The sequence below is a fragment of the Torulaspora delbrueckii genome, chromosome 7 (genome assembly GCF_000243375.1).
Source record: "Torulaspora delbrueckii CBS 1146 chromosome 7, complete genome".
Classification (NCBI taxonomy): domain Eukaryota; kingdom Fungi; phylum Ascomycota; class Saccharomycetes; order Saccharomycetales; family Saccharomycetaceae; genus Torulaspora; species Torulaspora delbrueckii.
In genome coordinates, this window is record NC_016507.1 from 643,353 (window position 1) to 660,388 (window position 17,036).

General features: G+C 42.3%; 10 protein-coding genes across 10 annotated transcripts; 6 read left to right on the forward strand and 4 right to left on the reverse strand.

Moving 5' to 3' along the window:
- Positions 1-336: 336 nt before the first annotated feature.
- Positions 337-2,139, reverse strand: MET13 (methylenetetrahydrofolate reductase (NAD(P)H) MET13; the record flags this gene model as incomplete). The annotated part of the gene is made up of 1 exon (XM_003682878.1): positions 337-2,139. The coding sequence occupies one exon, from the start codon at positions 2,137-2,139 to the stop codon at positions 337-339; it is 1,803 nt and encodes a 600-aa protein (XP_003682926.1).
- Positions 2,140-2,749: 610 nt separating this feature from the next.
- On the forward strand, positions 2,750-4,327 carry TDP1 (tyrosyl-DNA phosphodiesterase 1; the record flags this gene model as incomplete). Its single annotated transcript, XM_003682879.1, has 1 exon — positions 2,750-4,327. One exon carries the CDS (start codon positions 2,750-2,752, stop codon positions 4,325-4,327), a length of 1,578 nt encoding a protein of 525 aa, XP_003682927.1.
- Positions 4,328-4,483: 156 nt separating this feature from the next.
- PCS60 (Pcs60p) lies at positions 4,484-6,100 on the forward strand (the record flags this gene model as incomplete). The annotated part of the gene is made up of 1 exon (XM_003682880.1): positions 4,484-6,100. The coding sequence occupies one exon, from the start codon at positions 4,484-4,486 to the stop codon at positions 6,098-6,100; it is 1,617 nt and encodes a 538-aa protein (XP_003682928.1).
- Positions 6,101-6,416: 316 nt separating this feature from the next.
- PDB1 (pyruvate dehydrogenase (acetyl-transferring) subunit E1 beta) lies at positions 6,417-7,496 on the forward strand (the record flags this gene model as incomplete). The annotated part of the gene is made up of 1 exon (XM_003682881.1): positions 6,417-7,496. The coding sequence occupies one exon, from the start codon at positions 6,417-6,419 to the stop codon at positions 7,494-7,496; it is 1,080 nt and encodes a 359-aa protein (XP_003682929.1).
- Positions 7,497-7,956: 460 nt separating this feature from the next.
- On the forward strand, positions 7,957-9,615 carry TDEL0G03520 (uncharacterized protein; the record flags this gene model as incomplete). The annotated part of the gene is made up of 1 exon (XM_003682882.1): positions 7,957-9,615. The coding sequence occupies one exon, from the start codon at positions 7,957-7,959 to the stop codon at positions 9,613-9,615; it is 1,659 nt and encodes a 552-aa protein (XP_003682930.1).
- On the reverse strand, positions 9,593-10,699 carry SCS3 (Scs3p; the record flags this gene model as incomplete). Its single annotated transcript, XM_003682883.1, has 1 exon — positions 9,593-10,699. The coding sequence occupies one exon, from the start codon at positions 10,697-10,699 to the stop codon at positions 9,593-9,595; it is 1,107 nt and encodes a 368-aa protein (XP_003682931.1).
- Positions 10,700-10,853: 154 nt separating this feature from the next.
- On the forward strand, positions 10,854-11,222 carry SOH1 (mediator complex subunit SOH1; the record flags this gene model as incomplete). Its single annotated transcript, XM_003682884.1, has 1 exon — positions 10,854-11,222. The coding sequence occupies one exon, from the start codon at positions 10,854-10,856 to the stop codon at positions 11,220-11,222; it is 369 nt and encodes a 122-aa protein (XP_003682932.1).
- A 521-nt stretch (positions 11,223-11,743) lies between these two features.
- Positions 11,744-15,277, forward strand: PYC2 (pyruvate carboxylase 2; the record flags this gene model as incomplete). Its single annotated transcript, XM_003682885.1, has 1 exon — positions 11,744-15,277. The coding sequence occupies one exon, from the start codon at positions 11,744-11,746 to the stop codon at positions 15,275-15,277; it is 3,534 nt and encodes a 1,177-aa protein (XP_003682933.1).
- Positions 15,278-15,502: 225 nt separating this feature from the next.
- On the reverse strand, positions 15,503-16,156 carry DUO1 (Duo1p; the record flags this gene model as incomplete). The annotated part of the gene is made up of 1 exon (XM_003682886.1): positions 15,503-16,156. One exon carries the CDS (start codon positions 16,154-16,156, stop codon positions 15,503-15,505), a length of 654 nt encoding a protein of 217 aa, XP_003682934.1.
- A 233-nt stretch (positions 16,157-16,389) lies between these two features.
- Positions 16,390-17,019, reverse strand: ATG12 (Atg12p; the record flags this gene model as incomplete). Its single annotated transcript, XM_003682887.1, has 1 exon — positions 16,390-17,019. The coding sequence occupies one exon, from the start codon at positions 17,017-17,019 to the stop codon at positions 16,390-16,392; it is 630 nt and encodes a 209-aa protein (XP_003682935.1).
- Positions 17,020-17,036: the final 17 nt, after the last annotated feature.

Below are 17,036 nucleotides of genomic sequence, written 5' to 3' on the forward strand. Positions count from 1 at the left end.
TTCTAGCAAACAGATTATCATCTTGAAGTATACGATAACAGCTATTAATTATTCATATTTACATGTCCACTGAATGAATGAGGTTGTAATTCGTGAAGAACTAATGATATGATAGACCCAAAAAAAAAAAAACAATTAGTAATAATAAGCATAAGCTTGATAAAATTTAATCCCATGTTGAAATGCCAGATTTTAACAGAATTAGATGCGATAAATGCAAATATGTGTTGAATATCTTTTAATTTTTATTCTGAAGTAGTGCAAAATCAAATACTTTGTTGAAAATGTTGATTTTGAGAATGATGGTACGGTTTAGATGAGCATATTTCCACTTTTTCAAATGTTGTTTAATAATGCAAAAATTTTGTTCTCCTGAGAGACATAGTCGTTGTCCACAATGTTTACGAGGACGTAATTATCGATGAGATCATTCAATACATCGATACTTTCTTTGATTTGGTGGTTTTGAAAATTCAATCTCCATTCTTTTAGAATGTGGAAAAATTCCTCCTTCCACGCCAAGAACGAGATCTTTTCAACGATAGTTGGTTGTAGAACTTCTCTACCGGGGAAAATACCCCAAGTCACCGCATTTGCTTTGTTACCATCAGGGTGATTGCTGGTCAAGTTGCCTGCATTATCGACTGCAAAATAGGTTAGGATAGCGTCGCTGTTCAGAGCATCATGTAATTTTGGAAGTTTTGATTTTGGTAATAAAAATTCCAAATACTGTTTCTGATAAACGTAACCATCCTTTGGACCCCAACCAAAGATTGGGTCACTTGACTTGATACCATTAACTTGTGCTTGGGAGTTAATTGTAATGATGGTCTTTTTATTGAGGTCTATCAAATCATTTAAGATCACGTCGACTTCGTGATTCAATGCAGTGTCACTCCATGGTAAGCAGCTGACTTTCCTCTCTAAGAAATTAACCACCAATTGAGCAACATCCTCAACGGTCTTTGGTGTTGACCACAATTCAAGGGATTTCTTGCCTGACTGTCTAATCAACGAAGAACCACATAGATCTAAATCACCAAAGGCAGGTGACGAAGAGTCACCGAATCTACCGTTTGGAAACTCATCTACCGCCCATTGAGAAGTTCTAGCAACGTAAGAGTAGGGCCTGCGTTGCCAGAAGATAGGTCTTACTTCTTCGTTACGACGTTGAGGGTTCAATGATTTTCTCCAAGGCAACATTGCCAACGAGTTCTCACCGTTAACATGTTCTTCTTGCGATAACAAACCGAGTCTATCAAGGATCATCAAAGGTGCCTTCTCCAAATTCATAGTGTACAAGTGCAAGTGAGTAACATAACCGCTATCCAATATTTTTTGACACATCTCGACTAGTAGATCGGTACCGGTGTCACGGACCTGTTGGTCGTCATCCTTAATAGGTTCCAATCTGTCCAAGAACTCCTGAGGAAGGTGTATATCACACCATTGAGCTCTCCTTAGGAAAGCAGCATAGGTTGTGATTGGCATGATACCTGGAATGATAGGAATTTCGATACCAGCGGCTCTCACTTTTTTGCACCATGCGATGAAGATATCAGCGTCATAGAACATCTGAGTGATCAAAAAGCTAGCACCAGCATCAACCTTTTGCTTCAAATAATCAATCAACTTGGAATCATCAGTATCGTCTTCTGGGTGGCCTTCTGGGTAACCAGCCACACCAATATCGAAATGATCACCGTATTTAGCCTTAATATACTTGACCAAATCCTTAGCGTAACGGAATCCACCTTCAACTGGGGTCCACTCATTGGAATCCACTGGTGGATCACCTCTCAAAGCCAAGATGTTTTGACAACCCGAGTCGTAAGCCTTCTGCAAAGCATCATCGATTTCACTAACGGGCATATTGGTACAAGTCAAATGCATACAGGTTTCTAGACCAAGCACAGATTGTGCAGTTGCGACCAAATCTGTCGACAACTGCGACAAGACACCTCCACCGGCATTCCATGTAATATCGATAAATTGGGGTAGAGAAGACTCATACATTCTATCCATTCTATCGTACAGGTTTTGCACACCCTGTGTGGTCTTTGGTACAAAGTACTCATACGAGAACGTTGCCTTAGTAGACACTTCCTTATGCTTCTGCAATTTTTCACTGACCTTCATCCTATTGAAATCAGTTTTGGGGTCAAACTAGACTTTTCTACCAAATGTAATTGAAAAAAGTTAAAGAGAATCTACAAGTCAAGCAAAATTCATTCCTTTTGTATTGATCTAATAGCCATTCGTTATATATCTTTTTTTTTTTTACTTCAAATGAATCGTCAAGAAAGAAAACGTTCTTGAACAATTACTGCCTGCATCTCCGTGGTCACCTCTAACCACAGTGAAATGGTCTAAAATCATATGAAATTGCGTGTACGACAACTTCAATCACATTCAGCTTATGGCGGGAAACGAAACCCACAGTCCGCAGGGGTGTTCTCCCATTTGCCAGTTGCATGTGATAAGAGAAAGAACTTGATGCTGCAAAAACTAGTCATGGTCGGTGTTATACGGAGAAACCTGTGCGGACAAACCTTTCTCCATGCGCTCCTATACGGAAAAATATGTTTATCCGTCGTTCAGACATCGGAAAAATAGAAGTTCGTCGGTGTTATAATCTTTCAATATCACGTGCAGTTAATCATCTCTTGGCGCCACATTGAGCCACCTACAATACTAGTAGAAGCCGGGAACTGAGTATTAGCATAAGTTGTAGAGAGTTGCACCAGTGATGGATTCGAACGAATGTAGGAGAGCTGTAGCTGCAAAATGGAGTAACGTGGATTATCGTTCTTTGGGAACTGACAATTATGATTCCAGTGCTTCTAGTACGGATATAGAGGAAAATGTTCGACCAATAAAAAGATTGAAGCAAGAGGTCATTGATCTTACTAGTGATGATGAAAATCAGGAAGAGGATATTTCTTCACCATTCAAGTTAGTAAAGTCTGATGTTTATGACTCGAATGTGAACTCTGCACATTTTATCACTTTTAAAGAGATATTCGGTGACAAGAGGCTCAAGAAATCAATTTTGTTTAGTTTCCAGTATGAATTAGATTTTCTATTCGAGCAATTCTATTCTGGAGTAAGAGAAATTGTGATTGTAGCTCAAAAGGGTACAATTCGGCCCTGTACTACTCAAAAGGGTATTTCGATGGTAGATCGACTGTCGGTTATTGAATTCTTCATGCCGCAGTACACCTGTCACCACTCAAAGATGATTTTGAACCTTTACGATGACGGTTCTTGCAAGATGTTTCTGCCATCCAATAATTTTACATACGCGGAGGCTAATTATCCACAGCAGGTCTGTTGGTGTAGTCCTAATCTACCGCCTTCGCGAAGCGGTTATACAGAGGGTGCTTCAGAATTTCACGACGATTTAATCGAGTACTTGAAAGTTTACCACAATAAAGAGATTGTGCAAAAAATTGTGAAAGACGTCAAGCTATTGGATTTCACTCCCTTAAAAGATGTGACTTTCATCTTTTCAGCCCCGACAAAGGATCTTACTACTGGTTTTCAATTACTGTCCCAGAGACTTTCTGATCATAGAAAGCCCGCAGAGTCAAAGAATAGCACTAATCATTATCTTTGTCAGACTTCTACGCTGGGCGCTGCAATTTCCAAGAAGACACACGCCAACTTGTTCACCCATGTATTTATACCAATTCTTCACGGAATAACCTCGTTAAAATCCAAGCTTGTTGATACCGAGACCCTAGGTGGGCTCTATCGGGCGCACAATATCACACCTTATATCGTATATCCGACGGTCGAAGAAATAAGAACTTCACCAGTTGGATGGCTATGCTCAGGATGGTTCCATTTCAATTACAATAGAGATATGGCACATTACAACATGCTGGCCGAAGAACTGTCAGTATTTTACAAGCAAGACCCCAAGTTTTTGTCAGCTAACAGAAAGGCTACACCTTCACATTCGAAATTTTACATGAAATCCACCATAAGTGACGACTCCAACCCTTTCAATAACCTTGATTGGTGCCTTTACACATCAGCAAATCTGAGCCTGACTGCATGGGGATCTGGTACAGCAAGACCAAGAAATTACGAGGCCGGTGTGTTGTACAAATCTGGGCGCAAACCATTAGTTTGCAAAAGCTTCACCAATGTCGTATATAAGACAAGTCGCCAAGAGATTGTCTCTGATAACTCTCAGATTGTTCTGGTCCCATTTACGCTTCCCGTGGTCAAGTATGAAACGGCACAAGACGAAGCTTTTTGTATGGCAAAGGATTATAATCTCCTAGACATTCATGGCATACCATATCAGCATCATTGAAAATTCAATAATCTCTATAGATCTAAGTAATCAGTCATTTGTCTGTTGGCTTGAAATTTCATTGACGTCGCTCGGCTCGGGGCGAATATCAGAAGTTATATTAAGACAATCCCTTTAATACACTAGAGACCAAGAAATTAACCACCATATCTACCAATGTCCTTGACAGCTTCATTCAACGATACTTTCAAAGTTTCCGATAACGTTGCAGTGGTTATACCCGAGACGGGGGTTGAAGTAACTTACCGAGATCTCTCCCACCAGGTGGGTCATTTCCAAACATTATTTCAAGATCCACAGTCACCTCTTTACGATGTCATTCTTCGTCAAAGCACTGTGGCAATCTCGATGCGTAATGGTCTAGAATTTATTGTTGCGTTCTTGGGAGCCACCATGGATTCGAAGATTGGGGCCCCTTTAAATCCTAATTACAAATCAGAGGAATTCAATTTCTATTTGAACGATTTACAATCCAAGGTGATCGTTGTATCCAAGGGCACGGTCAAGCAAGAGAAGGAAGCTGAAATTGTGAAGAGTGCCAGAAAATTTGGTTGCTATATCGTTGAATTATACTTCAACAAGGATAGGTTCAGAGCGGAGTACGACGTTTATTCTCCCGATGACAATTATAACAAGGTTGTTTTCTCCTCGTTGAAAAATGCACTTTTTATTAATAACGACCCCGTTCACTTCCCAGGTTTTGCCCGTTCAAGCGATGTGGCATTGATTCTTCACACGAGCGGAACGACTTCGAAGCCTAAGACCGTTCCACTGTTGCACTTGAATATTGTTAGAAGTACTTACAACATTTCCCGCACATACAAGCTTGCTGATACCGATCGTTCGTATGTGGTAATGCCCTTATTCCACGTCCATGGGTTGATCGGAGTTCTATTATCTACGTTTAGAACTCAGGGCTCAGTCATCGTCCCTGAGAAATTTAGTGCGAAGAAATTCTGGGACGAATTCATCACTTTTAAGGCCAATTGGTTCAGTTGTGTCCCAACAATAAGCATGATCATGTTAAACATGCCCAGACCCAGCCAAATGCCACGTATTAGGTTCATCAGATCATGTTCGTCCGCTCTGGCACCAGCTACTTTCCACAAGCTGGAAACTGAATTTAGGGCACCTGTCCTAGAGGCCTACGCTATGACAGAAGCCTCACACCAAATGACGTCCAACGACTTGCCACCAAAGAAGAGAAAACCGGGTACCGTGGGACGCCCACAAGGTGTAGAAGTCGTTATCTTAAATGAGAACGACAAAGTACTAAAACCTGGTCAAATTGGTGAAATCTCTATCAGAGGTGAAAATGTCACACTGGGATACGCCCATAACGAAAAGGCCAATGAAGAGAATTTCACTAAAAGAGAAAACTATTTCCGCACTGGTGACCAGGGTTATTTTGACCCAGAAGGATTTTTAGTGCTTACCGGTAGGATCAAAGAATTGATCAACCGTGGAGGTGAAAAGATCTCGCCCATTGAGCTAGACGGGATCATGCTTTCGCATCCGAAGGTCGATGAAGCGGTAGCTTTTGGAGTCTCAGACGAGACGTACGGGCAAGTAGTACAGGCTGTCGTGGTATTAAAGAAGGGAGAAAAACTCACTTACGAAGAACTAGCTAAATTTATCAGTGAACGTGCGGCCAAATTCAAGGTGCCCAGCAAGATCTACTTCACAGACGTACTTCCAAAGACAGCTACAGGTAAGATCCAACGTCGTGTGATAGCCAGCACATTTGCAGGCAAGAACAAATCCAAGTTATGAACAGTTTGAAAGGTATATAAGAGTAATAATTAAATATTATTATTCGATTTTTATTTTATTTACTGGCACCGCTATCCCGTTTATAGTGAGAACGGTGTTCAATCTCCTCTTCAGCGGAGCGACCCCTCAAACTTTTCAACGAGTTTGACTGGTAATCAAACAATCAATGAGACCTCTTTTCTCTTCAAAAGAGAGTCAAACAACACCACCTTAAAGGCTTTGCTTAATCGTGTTGCCTGTTTGCGGAACTACTGACACACTAGGAAAGTGCTTGTGCTGTTGCTTGGGGAATTAAGAGGATAATAAAGTTATCAAAATGAATTTCAGAGTATCGAGTTCCATCGCAAAGGGAATGTCCATTGGGTCTCCTTTTAGACTACAGGCTCTGAGATATGCATCCAATAAGACTATGACTGTCAGAGAAGCTTTGAACAGCGCAATGGCTGAAGAAATGGACCGTGATGATGACGTTTTCATCATTGGTGAAGAAGTCGCACAATATAACGGTGCTTACAAGGTCACTAAGGGACTTTTGGACCGTTTTGGTGAACGCCGTGTTGTTGATACCCCTATCACCGAGTATGGGCTTGCTGGTTTGGCCGTGGGGTCTGCTTTGAAGGGTTTGAAGCCAATTGTCGAGTTCATGTCATTTAACTTCTCTATGCAAGCAATCGACCACGTTGTGAACTCCGCTGCAAAGACTCACTATATGTCTGGTGGTACTCAAAGATGTCCTATAGTGTTCAGAGGTCCTAACGGAGCGGCTGTTGGTGTTGGTGCACAACACTCTCAAGATTTCTCCGCATGGTACGGTTCGATCCCAGGTATGAAAGTGTTGGTTCCTTACTCTGCCGAAGATGCTAGAGGTTTGTTGAAGGCAGCTATCAGAGATCCTAACCCAGTTGTGTTCTTGGAAAACGAATTGTTGTACGGTGAATCCTTTGAAGTTTCCGAAGAGTGTCTATCCCCAGATTTTACCTTGCCATACACTTCCAAGATTGAAAGAGAAGGTACTGATATTTCTATCATCACATACACTAGAAATGTTCAATTCTCTTTACAAGCAGCTGAAATTCTAGACAAACAGTACGGTATCTCTGCTGAAGTACTCAACCTACGTTCTATTAGACCACTGGACGTTGATGCTATCATCAAGACGGTTAAGAAGACCAACCATTTGATTACTGTCGAATCTGCTTTCCCACAATTTGGTGTAGGCTCCGAAATTATCGCTCAAGTCATGGAGTCTGAAGCATTTGACTACTTGGACGCTCCAGTGCAAAGAGTCACCGGTGCAGATGTTCCAACTCCTTATGCCAAGGAATTGGAAGATTTCGCCTTCCCAGATCCTGACACCATTGTTAGAGCAGCAAAGGAAACTTTGTCTGTTGAGTAGATTGAAACCCGAATGTCATGAAATTTTTCTATTCCTGTTTCGCCATCAAAATCCGAACTTTGTCCCATTTCATCAGCACAGATTATGGCAATGATTTGATAGATTCATGCTAATTAATTCTGACTGCTCCCCGAAGCGATTGCCTCAATGGCACTCATGCGATTGCAAGATTATTTCCTGCTCGCAATATAAAATGGTTTGTATTCAATGTATTCTGGTATTTTCTTGTCGTCTGCAATCATTAAAAATATTCTTTATTTACACAGTTGCCGGGCAATTTTCATTGCTAATCAGATATATAATTCTATTCAAAATACTTATATTGATCTTATTATTTCAAGGCGACTAATCTCATCGCGTTCGAATTTTTGTCCATTAGTTCTACTGAAAAATAACTGGCACAACAAAGACAGTGAAAGAAGGTCGAGTAAACTGATTAAGGTTGCATTGCTATTTAACCATGGACCGATCGTTAAAGACAAATTCACTTGCTAGTCATGATGTGCCACAATTCTACCTGCTGGTTGCATTATATCTATTGCAAGGTATTCCGGTAGGATTGGCTTTTGGTACAATACCCTTTTTATTGAAATCTATGGCTAAAGATACTTCATTCACTACGTTAGGCCTTTTCTCAATCGCTACTTATCCATACTCGCTAAAGATCATATGGTCGCCAATTGTGGATTCCATATATAGTAAGAAATCCGGGAGAAGACGGTCGTGGATTATCCCAATTCAACTGATTAGTGGTATCCTTTTATTCGTCATTGGCTCTGCAATCAGTAAGGGTATCATTTTTAGTGGAGTAGACGATGCTTTCCATGGGAGAAATGGGGGTATTCATGACTTGAATATACTCTCGTTGACTTGGTACTTTGGTGTACTTGTGTTTTTATGCGCAACTCAAGATATAGCTGTTGATGGTTGGGCATTGACGATCTTGTCAAAACAATCACTTACCTATGCCTCTACAGCGCAAACCGTTGGCATAAACATGGGGTATTTCCTTTCCTTCACGATATTCTTGTCGCTTAATTCCAACGATTTTGCCAATAAATATTTCAGATCGACTCCAAAAGATCATGGGCTTGTCAGTCTGGGTGGTTATATGAAGTTTTCTGGTGTTTTGTATGTTCTGCTAACATTTTACGTCATGTTCAACACTAAGGAACGCCCACTTGAAGATGTCTTACCAGTTGATATCTCTAAAAAGAAGGACGACGAGGCCAAGGTTATGATAGAATATGGTGATGGCGATGCTGTTGGCACTGAAAATACATCAAGCATAATCTATACTTATCGCTCGTTTGTCAAGATTTTAAGACTTCCCACCGTTCGAACTTTGGCAATCGTTCATCTGACCTCCAAACTTGCATTCCAATGTAATGAAGCAGCTACTAATCTGAAGCTTTTAGAGCAAGGTTTCAAGAGAGAGGATTTGGCGGTTACAGTGTTGATAGATGTACCGTTTGAAATCATCTTTGGTTACTATGTTGCTAAATGGAGTTCCGATAATGATCACGATGCTCACCATGGCTTTAGCAGATCCAGTAGATGTGTCAGATGGCTAGTGGGCGAGAAAGGTGTCTTGACGCCCTGGCTGTGGGGTTTTCTGGGACGTTTGGCCTCCGCTATATTGGGTAGTTTTGTTGTGAAAGCTTTCCCCAAAGACGGTCAAATCACTACGCCATATTTCCTACTGGTCATTGTACAACACTTGCTGGGATCATTCATGTCCACGATACAATTTATTGGTATCTCGTCTTTCCATACAAGAATTGCAGACCCTGTGGTTGGTGGAACCTATATGACTCTGCTGAACACTTTGAGCAATTTTGGTGGTACTTGGCCAAGATTAATTATAATGTCGATGATCAATTACTTTAGTATCTATGAATGCTATGTTCCTGCCACGAACAACAAATATCAATATCGCGGTAATGGTATGGAGAGTTGCACAAAGGGCCTTATGGGCAAAGTATCTGTAGTGCGTGACGGGTATTATATCACCAACGGACTATGTGTGGTGTTTGGTATTCTTCTGTACTTCAGGTTCCTGAAAAGGAAAGCACAACAATTGCAAAGTCTACCGGTCAGTGCATGGCGTTGCGAATGAACCAATGGTCGTTCCAGTAGATGACGCCAGCGACCAAGTATGCAAAGGCCAGTCCCGATACCTGTTCGGATAGCGTATGGAATACTACCGATGTAACGAGGAAACTCCACCACCACATTAAGAATAGTCCGACAAGCAGGATAACGGGATTTTCTAATACCACGAATTTTATAAGTTGCAATGAAAAAACTGTAAAGCTGTTGGCAAAGGTTAACGGGGGCTGAACCACTGTCATGAAAAAGAGCTGTGAATAAGTTTCTGGTTTTTTGCTGAGCACGTTCCAAATGGCTCCATTATCAAATAGATCGATGAACGGCTTGAAAGACATATTTTTCTCTCTCAGGATCCTCGAGAAAGCCCTCTTACCAAATATGTGCAGTTCTCCCAGCAAGTACATGATCATCAATGTGATCAAGAAAATGTGACCCGATGGATCATGACCACCTACCCAGTAACCTCCCAACGTTCGGCAAACTGCCGAACTATTGCGAGTAACGCCCGAGAATAGTGAATCATGAATATAGTGGTTTAAATCTGTGGGGACCACCGACTTGGCAAGTTCCCTATGGCACTCTGTTCCATTCATGGCGCATCTGATAGAATTGAGAGATTGTTCCAATAATTCATCATGGGCTGGTTTTTTCTTCAACAAATGGTAGATTCTCTCGAGAGAACGGATTCTTCTAGGAAAAGTATCATGGAACAAACTACTAAGTCTCCCCCGTTCATCAAATACATCAAATTTACAACTTCCGCCGGTAAGGGTGAAGATGAGATCCATGATAGGTGCACTACCGAACCACAGACTCTGAGTGAACATATACCACCAGATGGTTAGAATTGCATACCGCACCAATGAATGATGGTTTTGACGGTTGAAGGAGCGGTACCGGATCATGCACCACCAGCCTATAGCAGAAGTCCAGAACCAACCTCTCTTAACAAAGAAAGAGTTCAACAAACCATCCTTATTAATGCGGTATTGTAAATCATCGGGGAACCAGTAGGACAGAAGATGTCCCAAGAGCAGCGTAGCAGGGCATACGATCAATGTAAAAAGCTTATAGCGGGATATAGTCATCATACAACTCTCTTACATTCGTTTATAATTGATGCCAAGTGGCTTCTCAGCTGAGCGCCCTTTTGTATAATTTTTCAAGCTGAAGATCAACACAGGTGAAAAAGAAGACAAAACACCAAACAAACGGTCTTTAAACACTACAAGGCACCATCTACCGATGTCTGAACAACCTCCACAGGACCCCGAAGCTACACTTCCAACCCGTTTTGAAGTTGAGCTCGAATTTGTGCAGTCTCTAGCCAATATTCCTTACGTGACATACCTGCTATCGCAACAACAACAAATGTGGAAAGATCCAAAGTTTAAAAACTACCTGAAATATCTAGAGTACTGGGCCCAGCCTCCCTACGTGCAAAACATCGTCTATCCAAACTGTCTTCATGTGTTACGCCTACTAAACGGATTCATGGAAACCGCCACGATCAACGAAGATGGGTTATTGGAAGGGCTTGATGATCTACCCAAGATAATACAACTACAAGGCGCCCAATTAATGAATGAAATGGTTGAGAGATGGGCCACGTGATTTTGTACTTTAAAGAATACCACACTCTCGTGACTTTTACCAATCGGTATTATCCCTCTAAGAATAGCCGCCGAGATCTCAGATCCAGCGGAATTCAGGAAGGTCATGTGACCCCTGCCTCGTGACGTTCCCACCCTTCTGTCCACTTAAGCGTGGGGGCTAGGCGAAGTCGAGGAAAAAAGCGTGGGATGTCCAATTTGAAAATTAGTCATGGAACCATGACCATCAAGTAGCAGAGGAGCGAATATGATTGGTCGAGATTGCGGTAACTATCCTCCTCGCAATGCCTCGCTTCTGAAATCACAGCGATGTCACTGGTATCAGGGAACTAGCATTGGTTAGGTCTCTCTGCAGGTAGGCCCTCAATCTGTTGCCCGGTAGTGTCGTTATTGCATGCTGATCGTCTGTCAATTGAACTTGGACAAACGGTTAAATTTTCACCAATCTATATAAATAGTGGGAAGAGAATTGAGTATTGCAGCAAGATCTTTTGAAGAGTTGTGGTTTAGAATAGCAAGATAATGTCCAAGAACAAGAGGTTTGCTGGATTGAGGGACAACTTCAGTCTTCTCGGTGAGAAGAACAAGTTGCTGGTGGCAAACAGAGGTGAAATTCCAATCAGAATCTTCAGATCTGCCCATGAATTGTCAATGAGAACAGTGGCGATTTATTCGCACGAAGATCGTCTATCTATGCACAAATTGAAATCTGACGAAGCTTATGTGATCGGTGAAGAGGGCAAATATACACCTGTCGGTGCATACTTGGCCATTGACGAAATTATTGAGATCGCTAAGCAACATAATGTGGACTTCATCCATCCTGGTTATGGTTTCTTGTCTGAAAACTCTGAGTTTGCCAAGAAAGTTGCTGATAATGGGATTACTTGGATTGGTCCTCCAGCTGATGTTATTGACGCAGTTGGTGACAAAGTCTCTGCCAGAAATTTGGCTTTGAAGGCTGATGTGCCTACCGTTCCAGGTACTCCAGGTCCAATTGAGAACGTTCAGGAAGCTAAGGCTTTTGTCGAAAAATACGGGTACCCTGTTATCATTAAGGCTGCCTTTGGTGGTGGTGGTAGAGGTATGAGAGTTGTTCGTGAAGGTGATGATATTGAGGATGCTTTCCAACGTGCTACTTCAGAAGCTCGTACAGCTTTCGGTAATGGTACCTGTTTCATCGAGAGATTCTTGGTTAAGCCAAAGCACATTGAAGTTCAATTGCTTGCTGATAACTACGGTAACGTTGTTCACCTGTTTGAAAGAGACTGTTCCGTTCAAAGAAGACATCAAAAGGTTGTCGAAGTGGCTCCAGCCAAGACTTTGCCTGTGGAAGTACGTAATGCTATCCTAACTGATGCAGTTAAGCTGGCTCATACCGCTGGGTACAGAAACGCTGGTACCGCAGAGTTCTTGGTCGACAACCAAAACAGACATTATTTCATCGAAATTAATCCCAGAATTCAAGTCGAACATACTATCACTGAGGAAATCACTGGTATCGATATCGTTGCTGCACAGATTCAAATCGCAGCAGGTGCTTCCTTGGAGCAATTGGGTCTAATGCAAGATAGAATCACTACCCGTGGGTTTGCAATTCAGTGTCGTATCACTACCGAAGATCCTTCTAAGAATTTCCAACCAGATACCGGTAGATTGGAAGTTTACCGTTCCGCTGGTGGTAATGGTGTTAGATTGGATGGTGGTAACGCATTTGCAGGTGCTATTATCTCCCCACATTACGATTCTATGTTGGTCAAGTGTTCTTGTTCTGGTTCCACGTACGAAATCGTTCGTCGTAAGATGATCAGAGCTTTGATCGAATTCAGAATCAGAGGTGTCAAGACTAATATTCCATTTTTGTTGACCTTGTTGACGAACCCAGTATTTGTTAACGGTGACTATTGGACAACATTCATCGATGATACCCCCCAATTGTTCCAAATGATCTCGTCTCAAAACAGAGCTCAAAAACTATTGCACTATTTGGCTGATTTGGCTGTTAATGGTTCTTCGATTAAGGGTCAATTGGGTGTGCCAAAATTGACTACGCACCCAACTATTCCACATTTGCATGATGCTCAAGGTGAGATCATTAACGTTAACTCTGCTGCTCCGCCAGCTGGATGGAGACAAATTCTATTGGACTATGGTCCAAAGGAATTTGCTAAGCAAGTGAGAGATTTCGATGGTACTTTGATCATGGATACCACTTGGAGAGATGCTCATCAGTCTTTGTTGGCTACTAGAGTTAGAACTTACGATTTGGCTGCCATTGCACCAACTACAGCCCACGCCCTATCTGGTGCTTTTGCTTTGGAATGTTGGGGTGGTGCCACTTTCGATGTCGCTATGAGATTCCTACACGAAGACCCATGGGAACGTCTAAGAATTTTGAGAAAGTTGGTTCCAAACATTCCTTTCCAAATGCTATTACGTGGTGCTAACGGTGTTGCTTATTCATCCTTGCCAGACAACGCCATTGACCACTTCGTCAAGCAAGCAAAGGAAAACGGTGTTGATATTTTCAGAGTTTTCGATGCTTTGAACGATTTGGAACAATTGAAGGTCGGTGTCGATGCCGTCAAGAAAGCCGGCGGTGTAGTCGAGGCTACCGTCTGTTACTCTGGTGATATGCTGCAACCAGGTAAGAAGTACAACTTGGACTATTACTTGGAAGTCACTGGTAAGATTGTCGAGATGGGTACTCACATCTTGGGTATTAAAGATATGGCTGGTACCATGAAACCTTCAGCAGCTAGATTGCTCATTGGCTCCATTAGAGCTAAGTACCCAGATCTGCCAATCCACGTTCACACTCACGATTCCGCTGGTACTGCTGTCGCCTCCATGGCTGCTTGTGCCTTGGCAGGTGCTGATGTTGTTGATGTGGCAACCAACTCCATGTCGGGTTTAACTTCTCAACCATCCATGAACGCTTTGTTGGCCTCTCTAGATGGTCAAATCAACACCAACATTGACGTTCAACACACTCGTGAGTTGGATGCTTACTGGGCTGAGATGAGATTGCTATACTCTTGTTTCGAAGCAGACTTAAAGGGTCCGGACCCAGAAGTTTACGAGCATGAAATTCCAGGTGGTCAATTGACCAACTTGTTATTCCAAGCCCAGCAATTAGGTTTAGGTGAGAAATGGGCTGAAACCAAGAGAGCTTACAAAGAGGCAAACTACTTGCTAGGTGATTTGGTCAAAGTTACCCCAACTTCTAAGGTCGTTGGTGACTTGGCACAATTCATGGTCAGTAACAAATTGACTTCCGGCGACGTCAAGAGACTAGCTAGCTCTCTAGATTTCCCAGATTCTGTCATGGATTTCTTCGAAGGTTTGATTGGTCAACCTTACGGTGGCTTCCCAGAGCCATTGAGAACAGATATCTTAAAGAACAAGAGAAGAAAGTTGACTTGCCGTCCAGGTCTAGAGTTGGCTCCTTTCGATTTGGAAAAGATCAGAGAGGACTTACAGGACAGATTTGGTGACATAGATGAATGTGACGTTGCTTCTTACAACATGTATCCAAAGGTTTACGAAGATTTCCACAAGATCAAGGAGCGTTACGGTGACCTATCGGTTTTGCCAACCAAGAACTTCCTATCACCTCCTAAGATTGGTGAAGAAATTGAAGTTACGATCGAAAAGGGTAAGACTTTGATTATCAAGCACCAAGCCGTTGGCGATTTGAACAAGGAAACCGGTGTCAGAGAGGTTTACTTCGAATTGAACGGTGAACTAAGAAAGATCCCAGTCGTTGACAAATCACAGAAGGTCGAAAGTGTCGCTAAGCCAAAGGCTGACGGTCACGATCCACTACAGGTCGGAGCTCCGATGGCTGGTGTCATCGTGGAAGTCAAAGTGCATAAGGGCTCCTTGGTTAAGAAGGGTGAACCTGTTGCAGTCTTGAGTGCCATGAAGATGGAGATGGTTATCTCTGCTCAAGCCGACGGTCAAGTCAAGGAAGTCTACATTAACGATGGTGACAACGTTGACGCTTCTGATCTACTGGTGGTTTTGGAAGAGGCTGTCCCAGCTGAAAACTAGTCATCTTGCACAATATATGTAAACGCCACAATTGTATCTCTACCTTAGCTTATTATTATGAAGCATTAATTTATTTCGATACTATTCCTTTCCGCTAATAATATCCAAGCAATTGGGACTGCTTGCATATATCCCACAAGTAATACATCATCTACATATTTTGAAGTAGGTGCAGTTTTTATTAATCGCATAGCACTTCCTGATGTACCGCAATATGATGAATTGCTACCGAAACATCTTCCTCGAACTACTAGCCGTCGGCCTCGTTATTCTGGACGTAACGCTTGGTATTGCTGACGGTCTTTGAACCCTTGAGCGTATAATGGATTTATTCTTGTTAACTTTTCCAGCGCTAGTGGGTCCTCTTACGCTCACTGGGCCATCTGACGAAGGTTTTTGTTCGCGATTTAACTTCTTATTCCCCTCATTAGCGATTTGCTCTCTGAGAGACTCGATATCTTTCATTTCTTCTGCGATGATGGCTTCCGCAGTAACCGCATCGCCAGAATTAAGTTGAGTATCACAGTATTTCAAATACTTATCTGAGTCCATTAAATTGTGTACATAACCAGCATGAGACTGAATACTCACCCAGGAATCCAGCATAGCGTTGGTGGATTTGCAGATTTCATGTAGCCGATTGAGGTGCGACGGTACTGCCTTCTGTAATAAACTATCCACCGCCTCAATCATCGGAATTATCTTGTCTAGAGAGCCCAGCTCCTTCAACAATGATTGTGTATTAATCGCAGAACCTTGCGCCGATGAATCAAGGTAATGACCGTGTCCATCGTCATGCTCCCGAGGCTTGATGCCCAGATTCGATCTCATCTGATCGAACATCTGTGGGATAAGCTTGTTCACAGTCGAGTCATCCATAACGTACCCTTCAGCAGACTTATTAGGTAAGCCATCCGAAGACACATCTTCGTGCGACATCTGTGGTGTTTTGCTAAGTTAATATATTGTATTTATTGTATTTATTATATTCAACGCGAAGCTTTTAAGTAACAATTCGTACCCATGAGATGACAATCGAGAGAAAGAGCAGCCATTGTCGTCTCTATAAAGTGCATTATGTAGTTTATTAATTTAGGTTTGGACGGTTTGCTTCAGCCAAATGCTACCGTCCCGCAGTAGCTGACAATGAGCTCGTTATCGACCTTAAACTGAGACCATAGGTCACCGACTATTTGTTGTGGATTGGGGGCAAATGAATTGTTGATATAGCAGTAGACCTGACTTACTTTCAGGCTTCTCGTCAGGAAGGTCGATATCAACGCGAAAGGTTGAGTAGCTGATATCTTGCAAACGGATGGTGTGATTTGTGCAATGGAACCGATCGGTTGGAACTTTATTTGAACTTTAAGCTGTTTGTCTTGATGTGACTTCTTTGAAGAAGCCTGTTGGCTCTTCTCAAGAGCCTCATTGGTAGCCTTCGGTAGCTTATTCAGTATGAGTGAAGCGGTCATCGGTACTTCCTGCCTCAGTGGCGCTAGACCTTGAGATTCGATGACATCTGGTTGCTCTTCTCCATCTTTTTCTTCTATTTCCTGACTGCTCATTAGCCCAAGCATCGATAGTCTCCTACTGAACTGCTCCAGTCGTCTTTGAATCACATTTGAATTGGCATCACTGCTGTTATCTCGACCAACATTCGCTACATCTGCAGACCCAGAATTAGCCAAACTCGACTGTCCAGATTCATCATTATCACTCTCACTCTCTAAAATCCGGCTCATACCGCCTTTTCTATCCT